This window comes from Tachysurus fulvidraco, chromosome 1, assembly GCF_022655615.1.
Source record: "Tachysurus fulvidraco isolate hzauxx_2018 chromosome 1, HZAU_PFXX_2.0, whole genome shotgun sequence".
NCBI classification, from domain to species: domain Eukaryota; kingdom Metazoa; phylum Chordata; class Actinopteri; order Siluriformes; family Bagridae; genus Tachysurus; species Tachysurus fulvidraco.
Genome location: NC_062518.1, coordinates 51,839,122 through 51,864,289, shown reverse-complemented (window position 1 = coordinate 51,864,289; position 25,168 = coordinate 51,839,122). Strand labels below are relative to the sequence as shown.

At 42.3% G+C, this 25,168-nt stretch overlaps 1 protein-coding gene across 2 annotated transcripts; it reads left to right on the top strand.

The window, feature by feature from the left end:
* The first annotated feature begins 1,753 nt into the window (after positions 1 to 1,753).
* Positions 1,754 to 4,792, top strand: LOC125141395 (E3 ubiquitin-protein ligase TRIM7-like). 2 transcript variants are annotated; one of them, XM_047814665.1, is made up of 5 exons: positions 1,754 to 2,234; positions 2,359 to 2,592; positions 2,686 to 2,848; positions 2,994 to 3,029; positions 4,359 to 4,792. In XM_047814665.1, the coding sequence occupies exons 2-5, from the start codon at positions 2,449 to 2,451 to the stop codon at positions 4,529 to 4,531; spliced, it is 516 nt and encodes a 171-aa protein (XP_047670621.1). In that variant the 5' UTR covers positions 1,754 to 2,234; positions 2,359 to 2,448; the 3' UTR covers positions 4,532 to 4,792. The 2 variants fall into 2 exon arrangements, with proteins under 2 accessions (XP_047670621.1, XP_047670612.1); XM_047814656.1 differs by lacking the exon at positions 4,359 to 4,792 and having other exon boundaries at positions 2,994 to 3,528.
* Positions 4,793 to 25,168: the final 20,376 nt, after the last annotated feature.

Sequence of the window (25,168 nt, the reverse complement as noted above, 5' to 3'; positions counted from 1 at the left end):
TTCTGTGATTTTGTCATGGTGTTAACGATCAGTCTACTTGCTAGAAACATATAAATTCTCTGGTGACCCGGGTATGTAATGCTTCATGATGGCACTGCTGGCACTGTTGGAGGATTACGCAATGGGAGAATAAGGAGAGAACGAGTTTTCAGGGACCATGATGATTTCCTGGCCCATTATGATGACAGGCTAATAAGCCGATTTAGATTCCCTAGAGCTGTGCTCTTAGATATATGTGTTGAATTGGGCCCAGTATTAGAGAGGGCAAAACACTGGAGCCATGCCATCCCAGTCCAAATACAACTCCTCACCACTCTGGGGTTCTTGGCAACCGGCTGTTTCCAGCGGGAATTGGCAGACAGGTAAATGATTTATATAAAAAAAAAACTATAAGTAATCCTCAACTTTGTCTCTAAGACCTTTTTGTATATGAAATAATTCTATTGGAATCTATCATCTCACCCTATAGGTCTGGTATATCACAGCCGTCCCTGAGTGCCATAATATCTGTCGTTTTGAATGGTATACTTAATATGGGTAGTCGGTACATCAGGTTCCCCTACACTGTGTGAGATACATCAGGTTCCCTACACTGTGTGAGATACATCAGGTTCCCCTACACTGTGTGAGATACATCAGGTTCCCCTACACTGTGTGAGATCCATCAGGTTCCCCTACACTGTGTGAGATCCATCAGGTTCCCCTACACTGTGTGAGATCCATCAGGTTCCCCTACACTGTGTGAGATCCATCAGGTTCCCCTACACTGTGTGAGATCCATCAGGTTCCCCTACACTGTGTGAGATACATCAGGTTCCCCTACACTGTGTGAAATACATCAGGTTCCCCTACACTGTGTGAAATACATCAGGTTCCCCTACACTGTGTGAGATACATCAGGTTCCCCTACACTGTGCGAGAACAGGCCGAAATTATAAAGCAATTTGCAGCAATGTCTGGTTTCCCAAATGTAATAAGGGTAATTGACTGCGCTCATGTTGCTATAAGGGCACCATCTGAAAATGAATTTGCTTATTTTAACAGAAAGCATGTGCATTCTATTAATGTGTAAATCATATGTGACTCCAACACGACCCTCACAAACATTGTGGCATGCTGGCCTGGTTCAACACATGATTCCTTTATCTTGACACATAACAGTGTAGGGAACAGACTAAATACAGGCGCAGTAGCTACGTGATGGCTGGCTTCTTGGTGAGTTTAACAATATTAAAAAGTAGAAAATGTAACAATTTTGTTTTTAATATAATTATAACAATGTTGTTTTTAATATAATTATAACCTGCAGGCGACAGTGACTACCCCTGAGACGCTGCTCCTCACCCCATTTTTAAACACACAGAGTGCAGAGGAAACTCATTATAACGAGGTCCACTCTCGTGCCCGCGCTGTGATTTGCATTGACTATTTATGGTTAAAAATGGGCGTGTACAGGGCGGGATTTGAGGCTGGTTCACATACGCACATCTGCGGGTGATCTGTGATTTATAAAGGGAACATTGCTTACAGGTGTGCGTACGCACCGTTTTATAAATCAGAATTTTTTTGGTGTACGCCATTTTTGGCTTTTGGAAGTAGGTAAACTTTTAGTAGGGATCCTACACACAGTTTTATAAATGAGACCCCTGGTCTGTGATTTTCACACCTAAACTACAGATGCAGTTTAATCTATTTACATCATTTATCAACAAAGTGTAACATTTTCTTTTCTAGTTTCTCATGACTCCAGCAGTCTCTTGTCTAAAGATCTGCTGCTGTGTCCGATCTGTGTGGATGTGCTCATTGATCCAGTCACCACTCCATGTGGACACAACCTCTGTAAGAGCTGCCTTACACAGTGCTGGGACATGAATAAACACTGTCGCTGTCCATTATGTAACAAGAAATTCACCAAGAGACCTGAACTGAAGATTAATACAACACTGAGAGAGGTTGCAGATTACTTCAAGAAGAAAAGTGGTTCTGACAAACCTGAGGTTCTTTGTGATGCCTGCAGTGGAGAGAAGCTGAAGGCCCTAAAATCCTGTCTGGATTGTGGACTGAGTTTCTGTAAAATTCATTTAGAGCCACATTATCATGTTCCAAAACTTAAGAAACACAAACTAATAAACCCTGTGGAGAACCTGTAGGCCTACATATGCCAGAAACATGAGACAGTTCAGGACTGACTGAAGAAGATAAAAGAGATCCAACACTCAGTAGAGCAAAGCAAAGTGTGTACAAACATGACATGAGTTTATATCTGATACATTCAGTAGTTTTATTCTTATTTGTAGAAATGAACAAAGTTCACTATCAGTGTTTTCTGATGGAAGTGAAAATGTTTTCCTCCTTTAGAGAAGCACAGAGAAAGAGAAAGCAGACATTGTTGAAGTCTTCACTGCTCTGATTCGCTCTATTGAGAGAAGTCAGGCTGAGCTGCTGGAGATGATGGAGGAGAAGCAGAAAGCAGCAGAGAGGCAGGCTGAAGGACTCATTAAAAAGCTGGAGAAGGAAATCAGTGTGCTAAAGAGAAGAGACACTGAGCTGGAGCAGCTCTCACACACTGAGGAGCATCTCCACGTCCTACAGGTCAGTGTTCCTCTCTCTGCTCACTGACAATGCAGAACATCACAGAACAACACTCACCATGCTGAGGGATTTCTCTCTTCTGCCCTACTGTAGATTTACTCCTCCATGTGCAGCCCTCCACACACCAAGAACTGGACTGAGATCAGCATTAACACTGATGTGAGTGTGGACACTGTGAGGACAGCTCTGTCTCAGCGTCAGGAGACTCTGAATGAGAAACTCACTAAATCACTCAAAGACAAGTTAAAGGAAACAGGTGAGACATTATTTTGTACTTTAGATAAAAAAGTCTCTAATAATAGACTAAAGTAGATGTTTTAGGTATATGTTTTGCAAAATCTAAATATTAAATACCAATAATTTATCTGAAATCTAATGACGTGATGTTTTGTTGTAATTAGTTTCCACAGAACTGAAGAGGATTCAGCAGTATGCAGGTACAGTGAGCTTTCTGATTTCCTCTCATATTAAAATGTACATATCAGCATCACACCACTGCATCATCAGACTTATTATCATCTGTAGATCTCTCCAGATACAAGGAGTATTAAAGTGTCTCATTATCCTCCTCACTATAGCTCCTTATTACTGCCATGCACTAAAGCCCTTAAACCCTTTACTACTTTAGAACCACTGATCATCTTCTTACATTTCACAAATAAAATAATGCAGGAACAGATGTATGTTTGTACAGAGATTAACTTTATAACTTTTTTAACTGCATGATAAAAGATGGATTTCTTTGACTATCAGTGGTAAATGTAATCTTTATGCTGTCCAAAAGGTGAGAGTTTTAAAGTCATGCAGTTAGAAAAGAGTTTTTATACCATGCGGTGTTTCTGTCATTTACAAATAAACTTGAAGTCATGAATGTATTCTACAAATATATATTTTGACACTATCACTAACTGAGAGAGCTTCATTTAGAAAAGAGAGAGAGAGAGAGCGAGAGAGAGAGAGAGATAGTGTGTGTGTTTGGGAATGTGTTGTGTGTGTGTGTGTGTGTGTGTGTGTGTGTGTGTGTGTGAAATAAACTTGAACATAAAAGTGATGAATGTATTCTACAAAAATATATTTTTACACTAACACTAACAGACGCCCTAAACTAGTGTCTTTGATAAAATATTTTTGTACCAGTTAAAGAAAACGTTTAGAAATTCAGGCCTGTGTTTTTTTTTCAGACCTAAATTACAGACACAGTTTTCTGTATGGAGATAATTACTGAACTATTTTGTCCATCTTTATCAAGATCTTTCCTTAAATGTGTTTCTCTCATAGTCTGTGACTCTTTCTGTCTTTCCTGAGTGATAAAAATCAGAAACCCAAATACATCACTAAAGTAAAGATGCAAAAAAATTTATAATCATACAGTTAAAAAAGAATAAAAAACAAACTGTTTCTCTCAATCACTTGAGAGTCCCATGTTTTATTTCTAAATGTAAAACGTACCAGATATTTATCACTAGACACTCAGCGTTTTTACCTCAAATGGTTCTCTCACATGTTCTGTGACCCTTTCTGTGTATTTCCTGAAAAACAAAAATTACAAACAAAAAATTAATCACTAAAATTTCAGAAGGAACCTTTTTATATTTCATATCTTTAATAGACTCATATTATAAACTGTATTTTAGAAATGTCAATGAAATAAAATTTAAAAAATCTTCTACAAATCCTTTTATAAATCGATAATGAATCAGATCCACTGGATGATGATTAAATATTTTTTACATGTTTACTCATCACACACTGTGTGTTTCTCTCAGTGGATGTGACCCTGGATCCTGATACAGCTCATCCTGATCTTATCCTGTCTGCTGATGGAAAACAAGTGAGAGATGGAGACAAACGACAGTGTCAGGATGCACGGGGGTATGGACCCAAAAATGCAGAACACATACGACTTCCACAAAAAATAGATTTAATAAGGGAATGTTAATAATGTCAGGGAATAATCCAACACAGAAACAAATAGTCACAGAAAAAACAGGCCAAGCAAAATGTTCCAACAAGAGACTAAGAGAAGTATCCACAAACAAAATCAAGAAGAGCGAGTCCAGGAAAAAATCTTGAAGAAAACAAATGAATAATCCAACAAGGCCCTTAAGTCCACAGAAGGAAAAACAAAAAATAAATCCCACCAAAATGTCAGAAAAATAGGACTGATCCACAAATGAAATAAGCAAAAATACAAAAAAGGGTCTCTGGCTGACAAAGGCAAAAATGAGTAATCCAAAAAATAACAAAATCCAACACGGAAAAATGAAAGTGAAACTTACAGGCCGGAAAGGCATACACGATCGGTAACGCGATGAGACAATCTGGCAAGGAGTGTTTGCAGACCGCGTGCTTATATAGTGAGGTGGATTATAAATTAGTGTAACCCGGAAGTGCCACAGCCAAGATGGCTGCCGCCCGGAAGTGGGCGTATAACATCTGACAGGGTAGGAAAAATATGACAGTACCCTCCCTCCTATGGGCGTCTCACGACGACCGACCAGGCTGGTCGGGATGCAATCTGTGGAACTCGGTGATGAGGTCAGGATCAAGGATGTGACGAGCTGGTACCCAAGAACGCTCCTCAGGGCCATAGCCTTCCCAATCGACCAGGTACTGTATACCCCTCCCACGATGCCTGGAGCATAGGAGGCGCCGGACAGTGAATGCAGGGCCCCCATCAATGAACCGGGCGGGTGGAGGGGGTCTGGAGGAGGGAACCAAAGAGCAGGCCTGAACGGGCTTGAGGCGAGACACATGGAAAGTGGGATGTATACGTAAGCTGCTAGGAAGCTTGAGACGTACGGCTACTGGGTTGAGTATCTTGGCGATGGGGAATGGTCCGACAAAGCGAGGAGTGAGCTTGCGACAAGACCCCTTGATAGGAAGGTCCTTGGTGCATAGCCATACCCTTTGGCCGACACGGTACTTAGGTGCCGGACGCCGGTTGCTGTTAGCCCACCGGGCATAGTTCTGTGAGGACTTAAGAAGCACCTCACGAGCTCTTCTCCAGGTGTGACGGCAACGTTTGGCTAGGGCGAGAGCAGAGGGGACAGAAGCCTCGAATTCTTGGGATGAAAAAAGAGGTGGTTGGTATCCATAAGCAGCTTGGAATGGAGACATGCCTGTGGCTGAGGAGGGCAAAGAGTTGTGGGCGTACTCCACCCATACCAACTTGGTGGACCAGGACTCAGGTTGCTCAGCACATAAGATGCGAAGACCTGCCTCCAAATCTTGATTACAACGCTCAACCTGACCATTGGTCTGGGGGTGGAATCCAGATGACAGACTGACTGAGGCCCCCAGTAGTCGACAGAACTCTCGCCAGAATCCTGATGTGAACTGAGGTCCTCGATCAGAAACAATGTCCCTAGGCAAGCCATGCAGTCGAAAGACGTGCTGGAGGAGGAGCAGAGCAGTCTCCTTGGCAGAAGGGAGCTTGGGTAATGATACAAAGTGCACCATCTTCGAGAACCGATCCATGACAGAGAGGATGGTGGTCTGGCCAGCCGAGGGAGGTAATCCAGTAATAAAATCCACGGCAATGTGAGACCACGGTCGACGAGGGACAGGAAGAGGACGAAGGAACCCAGCAGGTGGAGTATGAGAGCTCTTATGTTGAGCACAGGTGGTACATGCCCCCACAAACTGGCGAACGTCCCGGCGGAGGGTGGGCCACCAGAACCGCTGTTGAACGGTTGCCAAGGTGCGGGACACACCGGGGTGACAGAACAAAGGCGAGCAATGACATCCCTGGAGAACCTGGGAGCGTAGACTATTGGGGACAAAAAGTCTGTTTGCAGGACAATTGCTGGGAGTGGCTTGCCCAGAGGTGGCCTGACGGACCTTCCTCTCGATATCCAGTTGAAGAATCCGGACGGTCACTGAAGTGGGAAGGACACTTTCGGTGCTACAATCCTCCTCTTCTGGGGAGTATAAGCGTGACAGGGCATCAGGTTTACCGTTCTTGGATCCTGGACGATAAGACAGGGTGAAGTTAAACCGGCCAAAGAAGAGACCCCAGCGAGCTTGCCGTGCGTTCAGACGTTTGGCCGTTCTGAGATATTCCAAGTTGCGGTGGTCGGTCCAAACAATGAAAGGTTGATTCGCCCCCTCCAACCAGTGATGCCACTCCTCAAGGGCGAGTTTAACAGCCAGAAGCTCCCGATCCCCAATGGCATAGTTCCGTTCTGCTGGGGTGAGACGGCGAGAGAAGAAGGCACAGGGGTGGACCCGATTGTCCTTGGATGACCTCTGAGAGAGAACAGCTCCTACCCCCTGATTAGATGCATCGACTTCAACGATAAACTGGAGGGCTGGATCAGGTAGAGTCAATATGGGGGCAGAGGTGAAGAGCTCCTTAAGCCTATTAAAGGCCAGCTCGGCCTCCGAGTTCCAGGTGAAGGTCTGAAGAGTGGAGGTGAGCCGATGGAGAGGGGCGGCAACCGCACTGAAGCCCCGTATAAATCGCCGATAAAAGTTGGCAAATCCTAAGAACCTTTGAAGCTCCTTGCGTGACCTAGGGCGTGGCCAATCCTTGACTGCCGTAATACGAACTGGATCCATCTGGATGCTTCCTACTGAGAGAACAAACCCCAGGAAGGTGGTCTGTTTAACATTAAACTCGCATTTCTCAGCCTTTACAAACAAATGATTCTCCTGCAAGCGTTGCAACACGGTCCGGACATGCACTTGATGTTCCTCCAGGGAACGGGAAAAGATGAGTATATCGTCGAGATAGACAAAGACGTACTGGTTAAGCATCTCCCGTAGCACGTCGCTTACCATAATGACCAGTGGGAGTGTTAAAAGCAGTCTTCCACTCATCACCCTCCCTGATGCGCACCAGATGATAGGCTTTCCGGAGATCGAGTTTGGAAAAGATAGTGGCCCCCTGGAGCAGTTCAAAAGCAGAAGACATAAGAAGCAGTGGGTATCGGTTCTTAATTGTTATGGCATTAAGTGCCCGATAGTCAATGCAGGGTCGCAGTGAACCATCCTTCTTACCGACAAAGAAGAACCCGGCTCTAGCCGGGGAGGAGGACGGACGAATAAGACCAGCAGCCAGTGATTCCTGAATGTATGTAGTCATGGCCTCCCTTTCTGGCCCTGTGAGGCTGAATAGACGACCACGAGGAGGAGAAGTCCCGGGAAGGAGATCAATGGCGCAATCGAATGGTCGGTGGGGGGGGTAAGGATGAGGCCTGTGCTTTACTGAAAACCCTCTTGAAGTCATGGTAAACAGGCGGCACTGAACTGAGGTCCGGAGAATCATTGGGGTCAGAGGAGGGACTGGGTGCAGGGGGCTGGAGACAGTGAGATTGACAATGGGTACCCCACTTAAGGACACACCCACTGCTCCAGTCCAGATGAGGATTGTGTTGGCAAAGCCACGGGAAGCCCAACATGACAGGTGTCTGAGGGGAAGCTATGGTGACTTGGAGCAGCTTGGTGCGATGAGTGGCCTGATGGAGGATATGACCATCCAGGGCACGAACGATGAGTGAACAAGGCAAACGTTCAGTCTCAATACCCAGTTGATGTACCAGTTCACGGTCCATGAATTGTGAATCAGCTCCTGAATCTAAAAAGGCCGCCAAGTCGTGAGTCTGGCTGTCAAGCGTGATCCGAAGCTTTAGAAGAAGCTTAGAAGGGACTGAGTGCTGTTGGCTCACCACTGCCCCCTTGCTCAACCCCTTGCTAACCCTTTTGCCGGGCAAGAGAAGGCCATATGCCCAGCCTGTCCACAGTATAGGCATAGTCCGTTGACCATGCGCCTCTCCTTCTCACTGGCTGGAATGTGCCACCGACCAATTTCCATGGGTGTGGCAGAGGATGAGGGTTGTGGGGAATTTGGCAGAGGAGAAAAGCTGGGGCGAGGGGTAGTTCTCCAGACATGCTGAGGAGTTCTCTCAGCCCTTCGCTCCCGGATCCTTCGGTCGACTCGAGTGGCTAGAGAAATGAGATCATCCAATCCATGGGGTAGCTCCCGGCCAGCGAGTTCGTCCTTAAGCTCAGGAGAGAGTCCCCGATAGAAGGCGTCATAGAGAGCCGTGGGATTCCATCCACTATCAGCCGCGGCTGTGCGGAACCCGACTGCATACTCTGCCACCGAACAGCTTCCCTGTGCAGTCTCGAACAGTGTCCGGGCCGCATCTTGCTGCGGGAGCGTGGTGTCAAAAACCCTCCGTAATTCAGAGGAGAAAGCTTCGACTAAGGAGCAGATGGGTGACTGCCGTTCCCATTCTGCAGTGGCCCACAACTTTGCCTTGCCAGACAGGAGGGAGATAATGTAGGCCACTCTGGAGCGCTCTGAGGGAAAAGAGGAGGGTTGGAGCTCAAAGACGACCGCACATTGCATGAGGAAGGCTCGGCACAATCCTGGTTCACCATTGAAGCGTTCAGGAGGTAGCAGATGTGGCTCTCGGTCCGGGGGCATGACTGGAGGAGTTTCGGGTGGTGTGGGGGCTGAGGCAGCAGGACTGGAGAGAGAGCCAACACGTCGTATGAGTTCATGAGTGACCTTGGTGAGATCCTGTAACTGCTTCTCATGGGCTGCAGAAGATTGTGATAGGTTTGAGAGAATAGTGGGCAAGTCTGGTGCTTCTGCTGAGTCCATGGTTGGCCAGATTGTACTGTCAGGATGCAGGGGGGGGTATGGACCCAAAAATGCAGAACACATACGACTTCCACAAAAAATAGATTTAATAAGGGAATGTTAATAATGTCAGGGAATAATCCAACACAGAAACAAATAGTCACAGAAAAAAACAGGCCAAGCAAAATGTTCCAACAAGAGACTAAGAGAAGTATCCACAAACAAAATCAAGAAGAGCAAGTCCAGGAAAAAATCTTGAAGAAAACAAATGAATAATCCAACAAGGCCCTTAAGTCCACAGAAGGAAAAACAAAAAATAAATCCCACCAAAATGTCAGAAAAATAGGACTGATCCACAAATGAAATAAGCAAAAATACAAAAAAGGGTCTCTGGCTGACAAAGGCAAAAATGAGTAATCCAAAAAATAACAAAAGGGAAAATCCACGGTTTGACACACACCCGGCTGAAATCCAACACGGAAAAATTAAAGTGAAACTTACAGGCCGGAAAGGCATACACGATCGGTAACGCGATGAGACAATCTGGCAAGGAGTGTTTGCAGACCGCGTGCTTATATAGTGAGGTGGATTATAAATTAGTGTAACCCGGAAGTGCCACAGCCAAGATGGCTGCCGCCCGGAAGTGGGCGTATAACATCTGACAGGGTAGGAAAAATATGACAGACAGAATCTCCCTGATACACCACAGAGGTTTAGTCAGTGTATCAGTGTTCTGGGAAAGCACAGTTTCTCCTCAGGGAGATTTTATTATGAGGTGCAGGTCAGAGGGAAAACTGGCTGGTCATTAGGAGTTGCGAGAGAGAACATTAACAGGAAGAGGGCAGTTACACTGAATCCTCAGGATGGATTCCGGGCTGTGACCCTGTGGAATGAGAATCAGTATGATGCTTGTGAACATCCCTCTGTCCTCCTCACACTGAGGGAAAAGGTGGAGGTTGTGGGAGTGTTTGTGGATTATGAGGAGGGTCTGGTCTCCTTTTATGATGTGAAGTCCAGATCTCATATCTACTCTTTCACTGGTCAGACTTTCACTGAGGAACTCGATCCATTCTTCAGTCCTTGTTTCAATGAAGGAGATAAAAATGCAGCACCACTGATAATCTCTCCTGTATTTAAAACTGAATAAATTTAAACCTCACAAATTTGATCATCAGATGTTAAGAGTAAAAAGAATTTGTTTACTTTTTTGGTTAGATTTTAGAAATACTTATATCATTTGAATTGAATTTTAAAATGCTGTAGATATTATTTTAATACCTGTTTTTAATTGTAATCCTAGTCTTTGTTATGATTGTGTGACATTATGACTGTAGAACTTTGTCATTACAAATCACATATTAAACTATTTATCCAGCAATCAGGATATTTTGTGTTTGTTTTTTTTGTTTATGGGAATGTATTTCTTTTCACTGTGTTTTATTTTTACATTATAAATAGTTGGGAGTAATTCATAGTTTATTTATAAGATGAAAAACCCCAGGTGTAATTAATTTGTGATAAGAGTAGTAAATAAGAGTATTAAAATAATTCAAATAAATGAGGTAAACTGATAATAATAATCATCATCAGCTTAGCTCTGGTGCAAAGCTTAGTTCTCCTTCAATGACAGCACATAATTACAACACCACATTGACTGAAACATGTGCAGGTCATTCATACTTTTATAGAAATTAAACTCTTGATTTAATAAGTCTGGAGAAGATTACTTTAGACTCACAGTCTGTATTTTGAGCAAGTTTGTTTTTTCCGCTCAGGTATATTGCCATTTTTGCCTGACCAAAGATAAAATTGATCAGTTGGCACCTGAACCTGACGTATTTAAAACCAAGAATAAAACACTGAAAAGTAAAATCAACATTAAAAGACCTTAAGAAGCTCCGTAAAAACACAAAGAAAGACTGTAACCTGGAGCAGTAAATAAAAGCATGAACAGTTTGTCTCTGTGAACAGAAAGGACAGTCGTGTGTAACATCAGGGTTTAATACGGAGATAAACGATTTCACAGAGAGAATACAGTGTAAAATCCTCCACTGGAGGTCAGGATCAGTTGCTACTTTCATTCATGCATTTAAAAGTAGCATGCAATTTTAAATAGTTCTGCAATTTTATATAATTATTTAAAGACTTATTTGGTTAATATGTTATTATAAAATAACTTTATACAATTGTATTAAGCCAAGGAATCTGTGCATTATTCGTATTGTATGTTTTTTACCTTCTCTTGAAAAGACACAGTACGGTCATCCAACCCTCTATCATATTTAAAAAAAATGAAGTTTAAACATGTTGTTTGTGGAGCTGTTGTCATGCTTGTGGACTTCAGGTGTCTAAAATGAGGGAGGGGCTACAAATCAGTGTCTGCAAAACCATGGGTATGGATTGCGAAAGTGTGCGCACGGTTTATGAATTTGTTGGTACGGATTACAAAACCTAAGGGTACGGTTTACAAATCTGAGAGCACGGATTGTTACCTCATGGCACGCTTTGTAAAACTGAGGGAACAGTACAATAATCTGTGAGTATGGTTTATAAACTGAGGGGACGAATTTGTGATCACGGATTTGTGAGTCTTGTTTTCTTTTACTTAATGTGTCCTTGTTAGGGATCATCGCGGATCCGTTAGGGATCAGCGCAGACTTGGTGCCATGTGCGTTTGTTTGTTTGTGTCACGTGATTGCCCCGTGTGTCCACGTGTGCTCCTCCCTGGTCATCACACCTGTTTCCCATTGTGTGTGATTGTCCGTGTCGCTATATATGTGAGCCGCGTTGCATTAGGCAGCGTGGCTTCATTGATTATATTGTGTATTCCCTGTGTAGCGTGGTTTATGTTTGTTCTTCCTCATGTGTTAAACCCCTTTCTTTTGAAGCTATCCTGCGTACAGGTCTGTTCCAATCCACCTCTGCCAGGGTCCTGACAGAATGAAGCCGCCCCGACCATGCAGACCCAGCAGGATAGCTTCCAGCTCGGACTGGCCTTTTTTTTTCATTTTCCCCCTGGATTGTTCCGCCAGTCCTTCCGGTGACATCGCTCCGCATCTCGCCGGTGAAGGACGCCGCTCCACTTCCGGTTCCGTTCCGAGGAGGACGTCGCTTCACCACTTCCACGGGGGGTGCTGCAGGCCTGAGGCGGGGGCGCCTTCCCGCCCTCCCGCCCTTTTTTCTCAGCTTGCCGAGGCACGGGTTTGGCCACGGTGCGTCGGGGGAAGAAGCTCGGCCCTTCAGCTCGGCGGTGGACGTCACTCGGCCCTTCAGCTCGGCTGTGGACTTCGCTCGGCCTTCAGTTCGGATGCGGACGTTGCCTCGGCCCCTTAGCTCGACTGTGGACGTCGCTCAGCCCTTTCCGGCTGCGCCGCTGTGTGCCTCTGCTCCCCCCACCTTCCTCGCCGTGTGCCTTTGCTCCCCTCACCTACCTCGCCGTGGTCTTTGCTCTCCCCACTAGCCTCGCCGTCGTCCTTGCTTCCCTCGCCTGCCATTCGCCGTGGACCTCGCCCCCCCCCACCCCTCCCCGGACCTTGCTGAGTTTTGGCGCTTCGGGAACCGCGCCTTAAGGGGGGGGGTTCTGTTAGGGATCAGCGCGGATCCGTTAGGGATCAGCGCAGACTTGGTGCCATGTGCGTTTGTTTGTGTCACGTGATTGCCCCGTCCACGTGTGCTCCTCCCCGGTCATCACACCTGTTTCCCATTGTGTGTGATTGTCCGTGTCGCTATATATGTGAGCCGCGTTGCATTAGGCAGCACGGCTTCATTGATTATATTGTGAATTCCCTGTGTAGCGTGGTTTATGTTTGTTCTCCCTCATGTGTTAAACCCCTTTCATTTGAAGCTATCCTGCGTACGGGTCTGTTCCAATCCACCTCTGCCAGGGTCCTGACAGTCCTGGAGATGGAAACTTCATAAATAGAAAAATATATTTAGGGATGTACAGTGATTGCAGTGTGACCTGTTACAGAGTGTGTGTGTGTGTGTGTGTGTGTGTGTGTGTGTGTGTGTGTGTGTGTGTGTGTGTGTGTGCGGTCACTCTGCTCACCTCGTGACCAGACAGATACACTCTCACTCAGTCGGTCTGTGGACAGCTTTTTCTGCACAAAGTATTTCAGATGTTTGTGAAGCAGAGTCATGAACTCCGTACCTACAGAGAAATGAAGCAAAACATGAACATATACCTAAACTTTCAGAGCACTTTAACAAAAAAAGAGACTTGAATAAAAAATTAATTACAATAATAACACATATGAGAATATAAAGAACATAATTTAATAATAAAAAAACATAATGCAACCAATTAGTGCTTATTATATTATAGTTAAATAGCTAAATGTGTTTATTTAATTACTTCATGCATTTACAGCCTTGCAGTTTATTAAAAAACATTTGGATGCTATAATTCATTTATATTCATTTTATTATACTATAATTCATATTATATTCACAAGTGTATTGCTCGCTTTCTCCCTCTCTCTCTCTGTGTCTGTCTCTCTGTGTGTCTCTCTCCCTGTCTGTCTCTCTGTGTGTCTCTCTCTCTCCCCCTGTCTGTCTGTCTCTCTGTGTGTCTCTCTCTCTCTCCGTCTGTCTGTCTCTCTGAGTCTCTCTCTCTCTCCGTCTGTCTGTCTCTCTGAGTCTCTCTCTCTCCCTTTCTGTCTGTCTCTCTGTGATTCTCTCTCTGTCTCTCTCTCTCCCTGTCTGTCTCTCTCTCCCTGTCTGCCTGTCTCTCTGTCTCTCTCTCTCTCCCTCTATCAAGCATGCTGTCTAGTGCTGTGAATTAGATGAGGATCAGATCACATTTTATGACAAATTACAACAGAAAACCAGTTTATTCCAAACAGTTTACGTACTTTTACTTTCCACTGTATATGAATAATTACAATAAACACAATTTATAAAAAACTCATGATTATGATGTCTGCTTTTTAAAAAGATCGTAATGAACTAAAACAGTGTGATAAACGTCTAATATTCTGTAAAAGCTGTAACACAAACCGGGTGTGATGCAGTTGGAGTCGAACGGGTCACTGCAGGTAAATCCTCGCCCTTCCCCACAGCCTTCTTTATTTTTTCCTCCGCTTCTTTTCTGAAAGAAAAGAGAGCAACAACTGACATTAAGTGACCTACAGTAGAGTGTGGTTTGGGATGTAGCCCAGTGAAACATTCCATATACGAGTATTACTTTTGAACATAATCTATATAAACTATCACTAATTTAATCACCAACCTAACGAGCTTGTTAAGGCAATCCAGACCAGCAAGCAGCTTCCTGTTAGATGCATCCTGCACTAACGGATGTAGAACGTACCTGAACCTTCTGCCACACTGTAGGTCCATTTTGGCCCTGGGTGTGACACCATCCACGGCCATGAAAAACACCTTCCTAGGCTTGATGATGAGAAAGTCGAGGTAGTGGAAAATATCTATCTATCTATCTATCTATCTATCTATCTATCTATCTATCTATCTATCTATCTATCTATCTATCTATCTATCTATTTTCCTCTCAGTTAAATGAACACCTGACTATATATTTTAACCTCGTACCTGTCGCCCCCCCATTTTCATGATTTTCGCCTAGATGACATACCCACCTAAAAAGTGGTACAGCTCCCATATACTTTGACACACAGAGGTGAGCCTGGTCTCCTTGAGTCTCTCATTTCTGATACAAGTGTCAGCGTGATTCTAGGCCTTACTGACACAGAGTTACAGAGGCTAGAATGGAGGGTTTTTATTTCCGTCTGATAAACTGATTATATACATTGCTGTATTTAATGATGGTAGGTAAACAACAACTGAGGGTCATAGCCACATGTCTTGGCTTTCACCCAAAAAAATTAAGTCAAAAGACTCAAAAATGGATTTTATATGAATATTTTTCTACGGGCACGTCCGTCCATTCATGTTTTTCTTGTTTATTTGTTTACTGTATAATTTTGTATAAAAAGACTGCATGCTTAGTTCAAAAGTCCTATAACAAAGAGAACCCCTCTGCCTAGAAGCCTGCTGTGAAAAAAGACCGGTAACCTGACACCCTGAGGTGTGAGAGTGTGAAAAGTTCGAGAATTGTGCAATAAAGTAAATAAAAATAAAGCAATAAAAAAATTAATATGCGAATGCTCATTGCACAGCCCGCCCTCACCAGATGTATCATGTTGCATCTCGTTGGAATCGTCTCCTTATTGGCTAAAGAGCTATGATGCTCGCGAAACATAAAATCTCTACTGGAGGAAGCAATTGTCAGTCAAAGGGAGGATGTCCCACATAGCATGGAGAGACCTCATTGGTTTCTTAGCTGCCTATCTCTGCACCACAGGCACTGATTGGCTCATGAGAGGGCTTGTCTGACGCATGAGTGTAGTTTTGTAAGCCTCTAATGAGAAGTGAGAGCCGAAACAAAGGACGGAAGTGAAGCTGTTTACAGTTTTCGGTCAGAAACGTAATACTTGTGAGGCGAGCAAAGCGTTTTGGATTAAAAGGCTTACATATTCCAGTTCCTTGGACTCTTGGGGAATTTTTTACAAGCATTTGTTTTGGAAAATACATTAACATTAGTGACAATGTGAAGAAAGGGAAATTGTGTTTAAAGGTAAGTAAACAAACCGAACTAGCGCCGCCTAGTTCAGGTGGCTATCAAATGGTTCAATTACTATGACTGCTATAAATCATATTATGCTTTGTGTGTGGGCTTAATAAAATCCTGAGAGTCTAAGCTTTCAAACAGTATATACTATAACTGTGTATTTAGAGGATTTAATGCTTAAAAGTTACAATGAAGTTACAATGAAGTAGATGCAGTCTCGCCTCCTAGCGGTGGTGGATCGTTCTCACAATGGCGACCTGATAAGTGGTTTTAACAATCACCTCAGGTTTACATTACCTCACTATTTATATTAACAATCACCTCAGGTTTACGTTACCTCACTATTTATATTAACAATCACCTCAGGTTTACATTAACTCACTATTTATATTAACAATCACCTCAGGTTTACATTACCTCACTATTTATATTAACAATCACCTCAGGTTTACATTACCTCACTAACTTGCTTGATATTAAATCACCTCAGGTTTACATTACCACACTAACCTCTGGTTTACATTACCTCACTAACTTGGTTTATATTAGCAATCACCTTAGGTTTACATTACCTCACTATTTATATTAACAATCACCTCAGGTTTACATTACCTCACTAATTTTTATTTACAATCACCTCAGGTTTACATTACCTCACTATTTATATTAACAATCACCTCAGGTTTATGTTACCTCGATAACTTGGTTTATATTAACAATCACCTCAGGTTTACATTACCTCAGAAACTTGGTTTATATTAACAATCACCTCAGGTTTACATTACCTTACTATTTATATTAACAATCACCTCAGGTTTACGTTACCTCACAATTTATATTAACAATCACCTCAGGTTTATGTCACCTCACTATCTTGGTTTATATTAACAATCACCTCAGGTTTACATTACCTCATTATTTACATTAACAATCACCTCAGGTTTACATTATCTCACTAACTTGTTTTATATTAACAATCACCTCAGGTTTACGTTACCTCACTAACTTGGTTTATATTAACAATCACCTCAGGTTTACATTACTTCACTATTTATATTAACAATCACCTCAGGATTACGTTACCTCACTATTTATATTAACAATCACCTCAGGTTTACGTTACCTCACTAACTTGGTTTATATTAACAATCACCTCAGGTTTATGTTAACTCACTATTTATATTAACAATCACCTCAGGTTTACGTTACCTCACTAATTTTCATCTACAATCACCTCAGGTTTACATTACCTCATTAACTTGTTTTATATTAATAATCACCTCAGGTTTACGTTACCTCACTAACTTTGTTTATATTAACAATCACCTCAGGTTTACGTTACCTCACAATTTATATTAACAATCACCTTAGGTTTATATTATCTCACAAACTTGTTTTATGTTAACAATCACCTCAGGTTTATGTTACCTCACTATTTATAATAACATTCACCTCAGATTTACGTTACCTCACTATTTATATTAACAATCACCTCAGGTTTACATTACCTCACTAACTTGGTTTATATTAACAATCACCTCAGGTTTACATTATCTCACTAACGTGGTTTATATTAACAATCACCTCAGGTTTACGTTACCTCACCATTTATATTAACAATCACATCAGGTTTACATTATCTCACTAACTTGTTGTATATTAACAATCACCTCAGGTTTACGTTACCTCACTATTTATATTAACAATTACCTCAGGTTTACGTTACCTCACTAAGTCGGTTTATATTAACATTCACCTCAGGTTTACATTACCTCGCTAATTTTTATTTACAATCATCACAGGTTTACATTACCTCACTAACTTGGTATATATTAACCATCACCTCAGGTTTACGTTACCTCACTATTTATATTAACAATCACCCTTGGTTTACGTTATCTCATTATTTATATTAACAATCACCTCAGGTTTACATTAACTTACTATTTATATTAATCACCTCAAGCTTACATTACCTCACTAACTTGGTTTATATTAACAATCATCTCAGTTTTATGTTACCTCACTATTTATATTAACTATCACCTCAGGTTTATGTTACCTCACTAACTTGGTTTATATTAACAATCACCTCAGGTTTACATTACCTCACTTTTTATATTAACAATCACCTAATGTTTACATTACCTCACTTTTTATATTAACAATCGCCTGAAGTTTACATTATCTCACTAACTTGTTTTATATTAACAATCACCTCAGGTTTATGTTACCTCACTATTTACATTAACTATCACCTCAGGTTTATGTTACCTCACTAACTTGGTTTATATTAACAATCACCTCAGGTTTACATTATCTCACTAACTTGTTTTATATTAACAATCACCTCAGGTTTATGTTACCTCACTATTTATATTAACTATCACCTCAGGTTTATGTTACCTCACTAACTTGGTTTATATTAACAATCACCTCAGGTTTACATTACTCACTCACTCACTCATTTTCTACCGCTTTATCCGAACTACCTCGTGTCACGGGGAGCCTGTGAGTATCTCAGGCGTCATCGGGCATCAAGGCAGGATACACCCTGGACGGAGTGCCAACCCATCGCAGGGCACACACACTCTCATTCACTCACGCAATCACACACTACGGACAATTTTCTAGAGATGCCAATCAACCTACCATGCATGTCTTTGGACCGGGGGAGGAAACCGGAGAGTACCCGGAGGAAACCCCCGAGGCATGGGGAGAACATGCAAACTCCGCACACACAAGGTGGAAGCGGGACCTTGACCCTGGAGGTGTGAGGCGAACGCGCTACCCACTAAGCCACCGTGCCCCCCGGTTTACATTACCTCACTATTTATATTAACAATCACCTAATGTTTACATTACCTCACTTTTTATATTTACAATCGCCTCAGGTTTACCTTACCTCACTATTTATATTAACAATCACCTCAGGTTTACCTTACCTCACTATCTTGGTTTATATTAACAATCACCTCAGGTTTACATTACCTCACTATTTATATTAACAATCACCTCAGGTTTACATTACCTCACTATTTATATTAAGAATCACCTCAGGTTTACATTACCTCACTAAATTGGTTTATATTAACAATAACCTCAGGTTTACATTACCTCACTATTTATATTAACAATCACCTCAGGTTTACATTACCTCACTATTTATATTAACAATAACCTCAGGTTTATGTTACCTCACTAACTTGGTTTATATTAACAATCACCTCAGGTTTACATTACCTCACTATTTATATTAACAATCACCTCAGGTTTACATTACCTCACTAACTTGTTTTATATTAATAATCTGTAACACACTTCTAGCGGATGCTCTATTTACAATCTGACATTGTAATTCTGCACAAGAGAACAAACGTGTGTTATTGGTCATAATCCCAAAGCTCCTGATGCGGAGCGCTTTGTTCCCCTTCCGCCATTTTACACTCAACTTTGTGCTTTATGACAAAAGAAAAGGTGAAAAAAACAAACTTTGCACGTGTTTCTCACACTCAAACACACACACACACAAACACACACAAACACACACCACTCAAAAACATAGCATACGTTCTTGTGAATAAAACTTCCTTTATACCTCTTATGCTTTTTATTATATTTAATTTCTAAACAATTATAACCACTGGCTGGTGTATGTCAAACATTACTCAGCATATCTCCAGGTCAAAGCTGACTGATGCAACTAAATTCATAAATAAGAGAGGAAACATGATTTCAATATGAAAACAACAACATTTATTATCATTACTATTATTTTTTTTAAGTTGGAGTTAAAATAAAATAAAATCCACATCAATAATTAAAAAAAAATATTTATCAAATTTCATTAAAACAAATTCCATTAACAAATATGTTGCCATTCTTTCTATTTTGAAAATGATCTTACTAAACTGACCAGGATGGTGATCACCAGGTTCAAAACAAACAATGGCAGCAATTACCAAATTATTAAAGTAAAAAAACAATTTCCCCTGTTGTTCTGGTTTTTGCATCTGGCCTGATAGGGGGTGGGTGGGTGGGTAAGAAAGAAAGAAAGAAAGAAAGAAAGAAAGAAAGAAAGAAAGAAAGAAAGACCATAAATCAGATGTTCCTTCTGAAAACTTTAACATCCAGAACATATATGGAAAGCTTGTAGGTTGCTATATATAAAACAAATAAAAACTATAATAAAACAATTTAAAATACAAAAAAATATATACAAATCTCTGCAGTAATGGCCAAGGAAGCCAGACAGATTACTGCTGTTTCCCAGGATAAAACTGCCTCAGGTATACTTCCCAACACAGAAGATGCCAACAACAAAACATCAGCCGATGTTCTTTGCCTCTGCTGCGCGTTCATGTTGATCGGCTGTGAGAAACACCACATGACCACATTAGCATGACCTACATTTTAGTGCATCCTCAAGAGAACATTGAGAGTAAGCTGATGAAAAAATTTTATTTATAGAAAATCAATAAATTATGTAGAAATTTCTATACTTCTGCACAAATAAAGGTGGACTTAGTGGATGCTGCAGGACAGGCTGATGCTCCGGGTTGACAACATGCTGCTCGAGGTGGTCATTCAGCGCTTGGTGGTCATTCAACGCCTAGTGGTCATTCATGCCCAGTGGTCATTCAGTGACTGGTGGTCATATATTCTGTGGTGGGTCAACGAGAGGGTAAAAACAAATGCACATGAATGTAAAATGTAAACTGCCCAATTCTCACTAGTTGTTCAAATTGTTTATGTGAAGGTGAATGTACAACTCTGTAGCGCCTAAACACTCGGTACAGAATCCACTAAAGTCATCATGAAGTCATCATTTTGTTCATCATCATCATCATCATCATCATCAACTGTTCACTTGATTTATTACATAAACCTTACATTTTCTCTGGACTCAGTGATAAATACATGGCTGACTGTTGTAACGAACCAAAAAAACTAGAAAATGGCATTCATGATGATTTATGGTGATTTTATTTCCCTTTACCTATATTGACGCTGATGCATTAAAGAGAAGGGGGTCCCCGTTCCAAGATGGCGGCCCTATTGACGCATTCGGTCCAATGTACTGCCGTAAACAGGCGACATCTAGGTGTAGATATCTATGACCAAACATTAGCCACATGCTAACAGTAGCGTGTCTGGAGCGGGTGTTCATGGTATATGTAGTTTTCACACAGTGACCGTGTGTGCTTTAACTCTCTACATTTGATTATATTGTCTTCTGGTAAAGTAGGTTCCTGTCTTTTGTATACTATCTGCTTAACTCACTTTGTTCTAGAGTAGTGTGATTTGAATTGTGTTATATTCTATACCATTGTTGATTTTATAGTGTTGGTTTTTGTTGTTCTCTCAGCTGATTAATCAGGAGTGTGCTTTAACTCTCTACATTTGATTATATTGTCTTCTGGTAAAGTAGGTTCCTGTCTTTTGTATACTATCTGCTTAACTCACTTTGTTCTAGAGTGGTGTGATTTGAATTGTGTTATATTCTATACCATTGTTGATTTTTATAGTGTTGGTCTTTGTTGTTCTCTCAGCTGATTAATCAGGAGTAGTTTCAGTCTCCCTTAAGGTGTGAATTGGGGGCAGGGCTTACCTATTTAAATTGAAGGTTCTAGCGGTTTGTCAGAATCTCTCTCTAGCATTAGTGTCTAGTACTGCTTGATATTTTCTACCATACCTTAATTCTCACTCTTGTTTGACTACAATTATGTGCATTAAACCCATCTCTGTACTCAAGGCCTACTCTCGCAGACGCTCTCATCCACAAAGCAGAGGTCACAATCCCAGTAACCTCATCTACCGTCCTCTGTTGTGCAAGTCTCAAACAGTGGTGGTAGGTGGGCTCTGGAATTGTCAGTCTGCGGTAAAGAAAGCTGATTTTATCTCTGCTTTAACTTCCCATTATTCCTTTGATTTTCCTGCTCTAACAGAGACCTGGATATCCCCACAGAACACTGCTACACCAGCTGCTTTATCCTCTGCCTATGCTTTCTCTCACTCACCACGAGAAACAGGCAGGGGTGGTGGTACAGGTTTATTGTTGTCAAAGAAATGGTGCTTTACACCTCTATTCTTCTCTCATTTAACAATCTCTTCTTTTGAATTCCATGCCATTTCAGTTACCTCTCCTATCAACCTTGTTATCATTGTTGTCTACCGCCCTCCTGGTCCCCTAGGAGACTTCCTGGAAGAAATGGACTCACTGCTTAGTGCCTTCCCTTCCGATAGCTCCCCCCTGATAGTGATTGGTGACTTCAACCTCCCCTCTGACAAGCTACATTCTTCTTCCCTCCTGTCTCTTCTCGACTCTTTCTCCCTCACACTCAACAGCTACATCCCCACACACAAAGGAGGCAATGTCCTGGACCTGGTTTTCACCCGTCCTTCTCCAGCTACAGACGTGACTCCTACCCCACTACACGTCTCTGATCATCACCTGGTATCCTTCACCATCACTCTACCTATCTTACCTAAAACTACCTCTGACCCCCTCGCTCTTACTCGCCGCAACCTTCACTCTGTGTCCCCTTTATCTGTAGCTTCTGGCACTCTTTCTTCCCTTCCTGATCCTGAGTCTTTTTCCTCACTACCCTTGGACTCAGCCACAGATACTTTCCTCTCATATCTTTCCTCAACTATGGACTTCCTCTGCCCTATGTTCACTAAACCCAAGATACCTTATTGTTCTGCTCCTTGGCTTTCAGATGTGCTGCGCAACAATCGAAGAGAGCTAAGATCATCAGAGAGAAAGTGGAAGAAATCACAACTTGATGCAGATCTTGATTTTTACAGAACACTTCTTGTCAAGTTCTCCTCAGATGTGACTTCTGCCAAGACTTCCTTCTACAAGGAAAAGCTTGAAGCTTCCTCACATGACCCTCGGAAATTCCACAACATCATCTCTTCTCTGCTCAACCCCCGGCTTCCCCTTCTTCATCCTCCCTGACTGCAGAAGACTTTGCTTCTTTCTACCAGGAGAAGATTGAGGAAATTCACCTTCAGATTGAAGGTGAAGAAAATTGAAGAAAAACCTTCACTTCAGCCCCGACTGCACTTGCATCTCAGAGTATGGATTCCCCTACACCTTCGTTGTCACATTTTTTCAACTGTGGCAGCAGAAGAGATTTTACAACTCATCCAGTCCTGCAATCCTACCACCTGCCCATTGGATCCACTCCCTACCACTAGGCTCCAGACCATCTCACAAGACCTCTTGCCCTTCATTTCCACTAGCGTCAATAGATCCATAGCATCTGGTCAGGTACCAACTACTTTCAAGAGAGCAAGGGTTATTCCCATCCTAAAGAAACCTGCTCTGGATACATCAGTAACTACAGACTGGTATCACTTATCTCATTTCTTTCAAAAATTCTTGAACGCATTGTCTATAATCAACTGTCTGTCTATCTCTCACAGAACAACCTCCAAGATCCCAAACAGTCTGGCTTTAAATCAGCTCACTCCACAGAGACAGCCCTTTTGGATGTCTCTGAGAAGCTACATGCTGCTAGATCAGACAAACTGTCATCTGTCCTTATCCTCCTTGACCTTTCAGCAGCGTTTGATACGGTCAACCACAAGACTCTCTTATCCACCCTCAAGAGTCTTGGGATTTGCGGATCAGCTTGGGAATGGTTTGCGTCCTACCTGGAAGGAGGCTCATATCAGGTAACATGGAGGGGAGTGACATCTGCTCCACGCAGACTCTCCACTGGCATCCCACAGGGCTCAGTACTTGGTCCTCTTCTTTTCTCCCTGTATACTCACTCTCCTTGGGGAAGTTATTTCATCACATGGGTTCTCTTACCACTGCTATGCTGATGATACACAACTTATCTTCTCTTTCCCACCCTCAGATACCACAGCTTCTGACCGGATCTCAGCATGTCTGGCAGAAATTTCATCATGGATGACTGCTCATCAGTTAAAGCTCAATCCTAGCAAAACTGAACTGCTGTTCATCCCAGGTGATTCATCCCCAGGTCATGATCTTGCTATATCCTTGCACAACGATCTGATCTCCCCTTCAGCCACAGCTCACAACCTTGGGGTAACCATGGACAATCAAATGTCCTTTTCCTCTCGTGTTGCTAATGTGACTCGCTCATGTCGGTTTCTTCTCTACGACATTAGAAGGATTTGGCCATTTTTGTCCACAGAGACTGCTCAAGTACTTGTTCAGTCTCTTGTCATTTCTAGACTGGATTACTGCAATGCACTGCTGGCAGGTCTACCTATGAATGCAATCCGTCCTCTGCAAATGATCCAAAATGCAGCTGCCCGGCTTGTTTTCAACCTGCCAAAGTTCTCACATACCACCCCGCTGCAGCGATCCCTCCACTGGCTTCCGGTAGCTGCACACATCCAATTCAAAACACTGATGCTGGCCTACAAAGCCAAAAATGGACCAACTCCCTCTTACCTCAAAGCCCTCATCATTCCTCACACTGCACCCCGCACCCTCTGATCTACCAGCACTGCTCGACTGGTTCCACCATCTCTCAGGGTAAGAGGCAAGTATACTACAAGACTCTTCTCTGTTCTGGCACCTAGGGGTCCGGACAGCTGAGTCACTGGCTATTTTCAACGGCGGTTGAAGACCTACTTATTCAGGAAACACGTCAACTAGCACTTCTTTCCTTATCTTTTGCATTTAAAAAAAAAAAAAAACCTTTGACACTTTTTCATTGTAACCTTGAACAAATATTTTAAACTCATGGTATCTTAAGTATGTAACCTAGTGAACCAGCATTAATGTATTCAATGTTAGAGATTTAAGCACTTATGTACGTCGCTCTGGATAAGGGCGTCTGTCAATGCTGTAAATGTAAATGTAAGGATATAAAATCCACAAGAGGCTCCAAAAGGGAAAAAGAAGGCGGAATGCATGTGCAATGTCGGGTGTGGGACGTGACATTCTGGACATCTGTGTGTCTCCTCACTATATTGTAAGGGCTTAAAGGTTTAGTGCATTAGTTCACATAAATAGGTCATGTGACAATAACATGTCTATATTCTATGTGAAAGAAACTCAATGATGGACCTTTAAGTGTCAGGTCCCCGGACGGAGGTGGTGCGGGTGACAGACCCGTACGCAGGATAGCTTCAAATGAAAGGGGTTTAATACATTAGGAAGACAAACATATACCATGCTACACAGGGAACAATCAATATATTCAATGAAGCTGCGCTGCTAATGCAACGCGGCTCAAATATATAGCGACACGGACAATCACACACAATGGGGAATAGGTGTGATGACCGGGAGGAGGAACAGATAAAGACAGGGCAATCACGTGACATAAACAAACACAAATGCACATGGCCATAATCTGCGCAGATCCATCACGGATCTGCGCTAATCCCTAACATTA

Excerpts from the sequence above, each read along its gene's own strand:
- LOC125141395 (XM_047814656.1), top strand. The coding sequence starts at position 2,449 with ATGATGGAGGAGAAGCAGAAAGCAGCAGAGAGGCAGGCTGAAGGACTC. Across the intron at positions 2,593-2,685 it reads AGCATCTCCACGTCCTACAG|ATTTACTCCTCCATGTGCAG; the intron begins GTCAGTGTTCCT and ends GCCCTACTGTAG. Across the intron at positions 2,849-2,993 it reads AGACAAGTTAAAGGAAACAG|TTTCCACAGAACTGAAGAGG; the intron begins GTGAGACATTAT and ends TGTTGTAATTAG.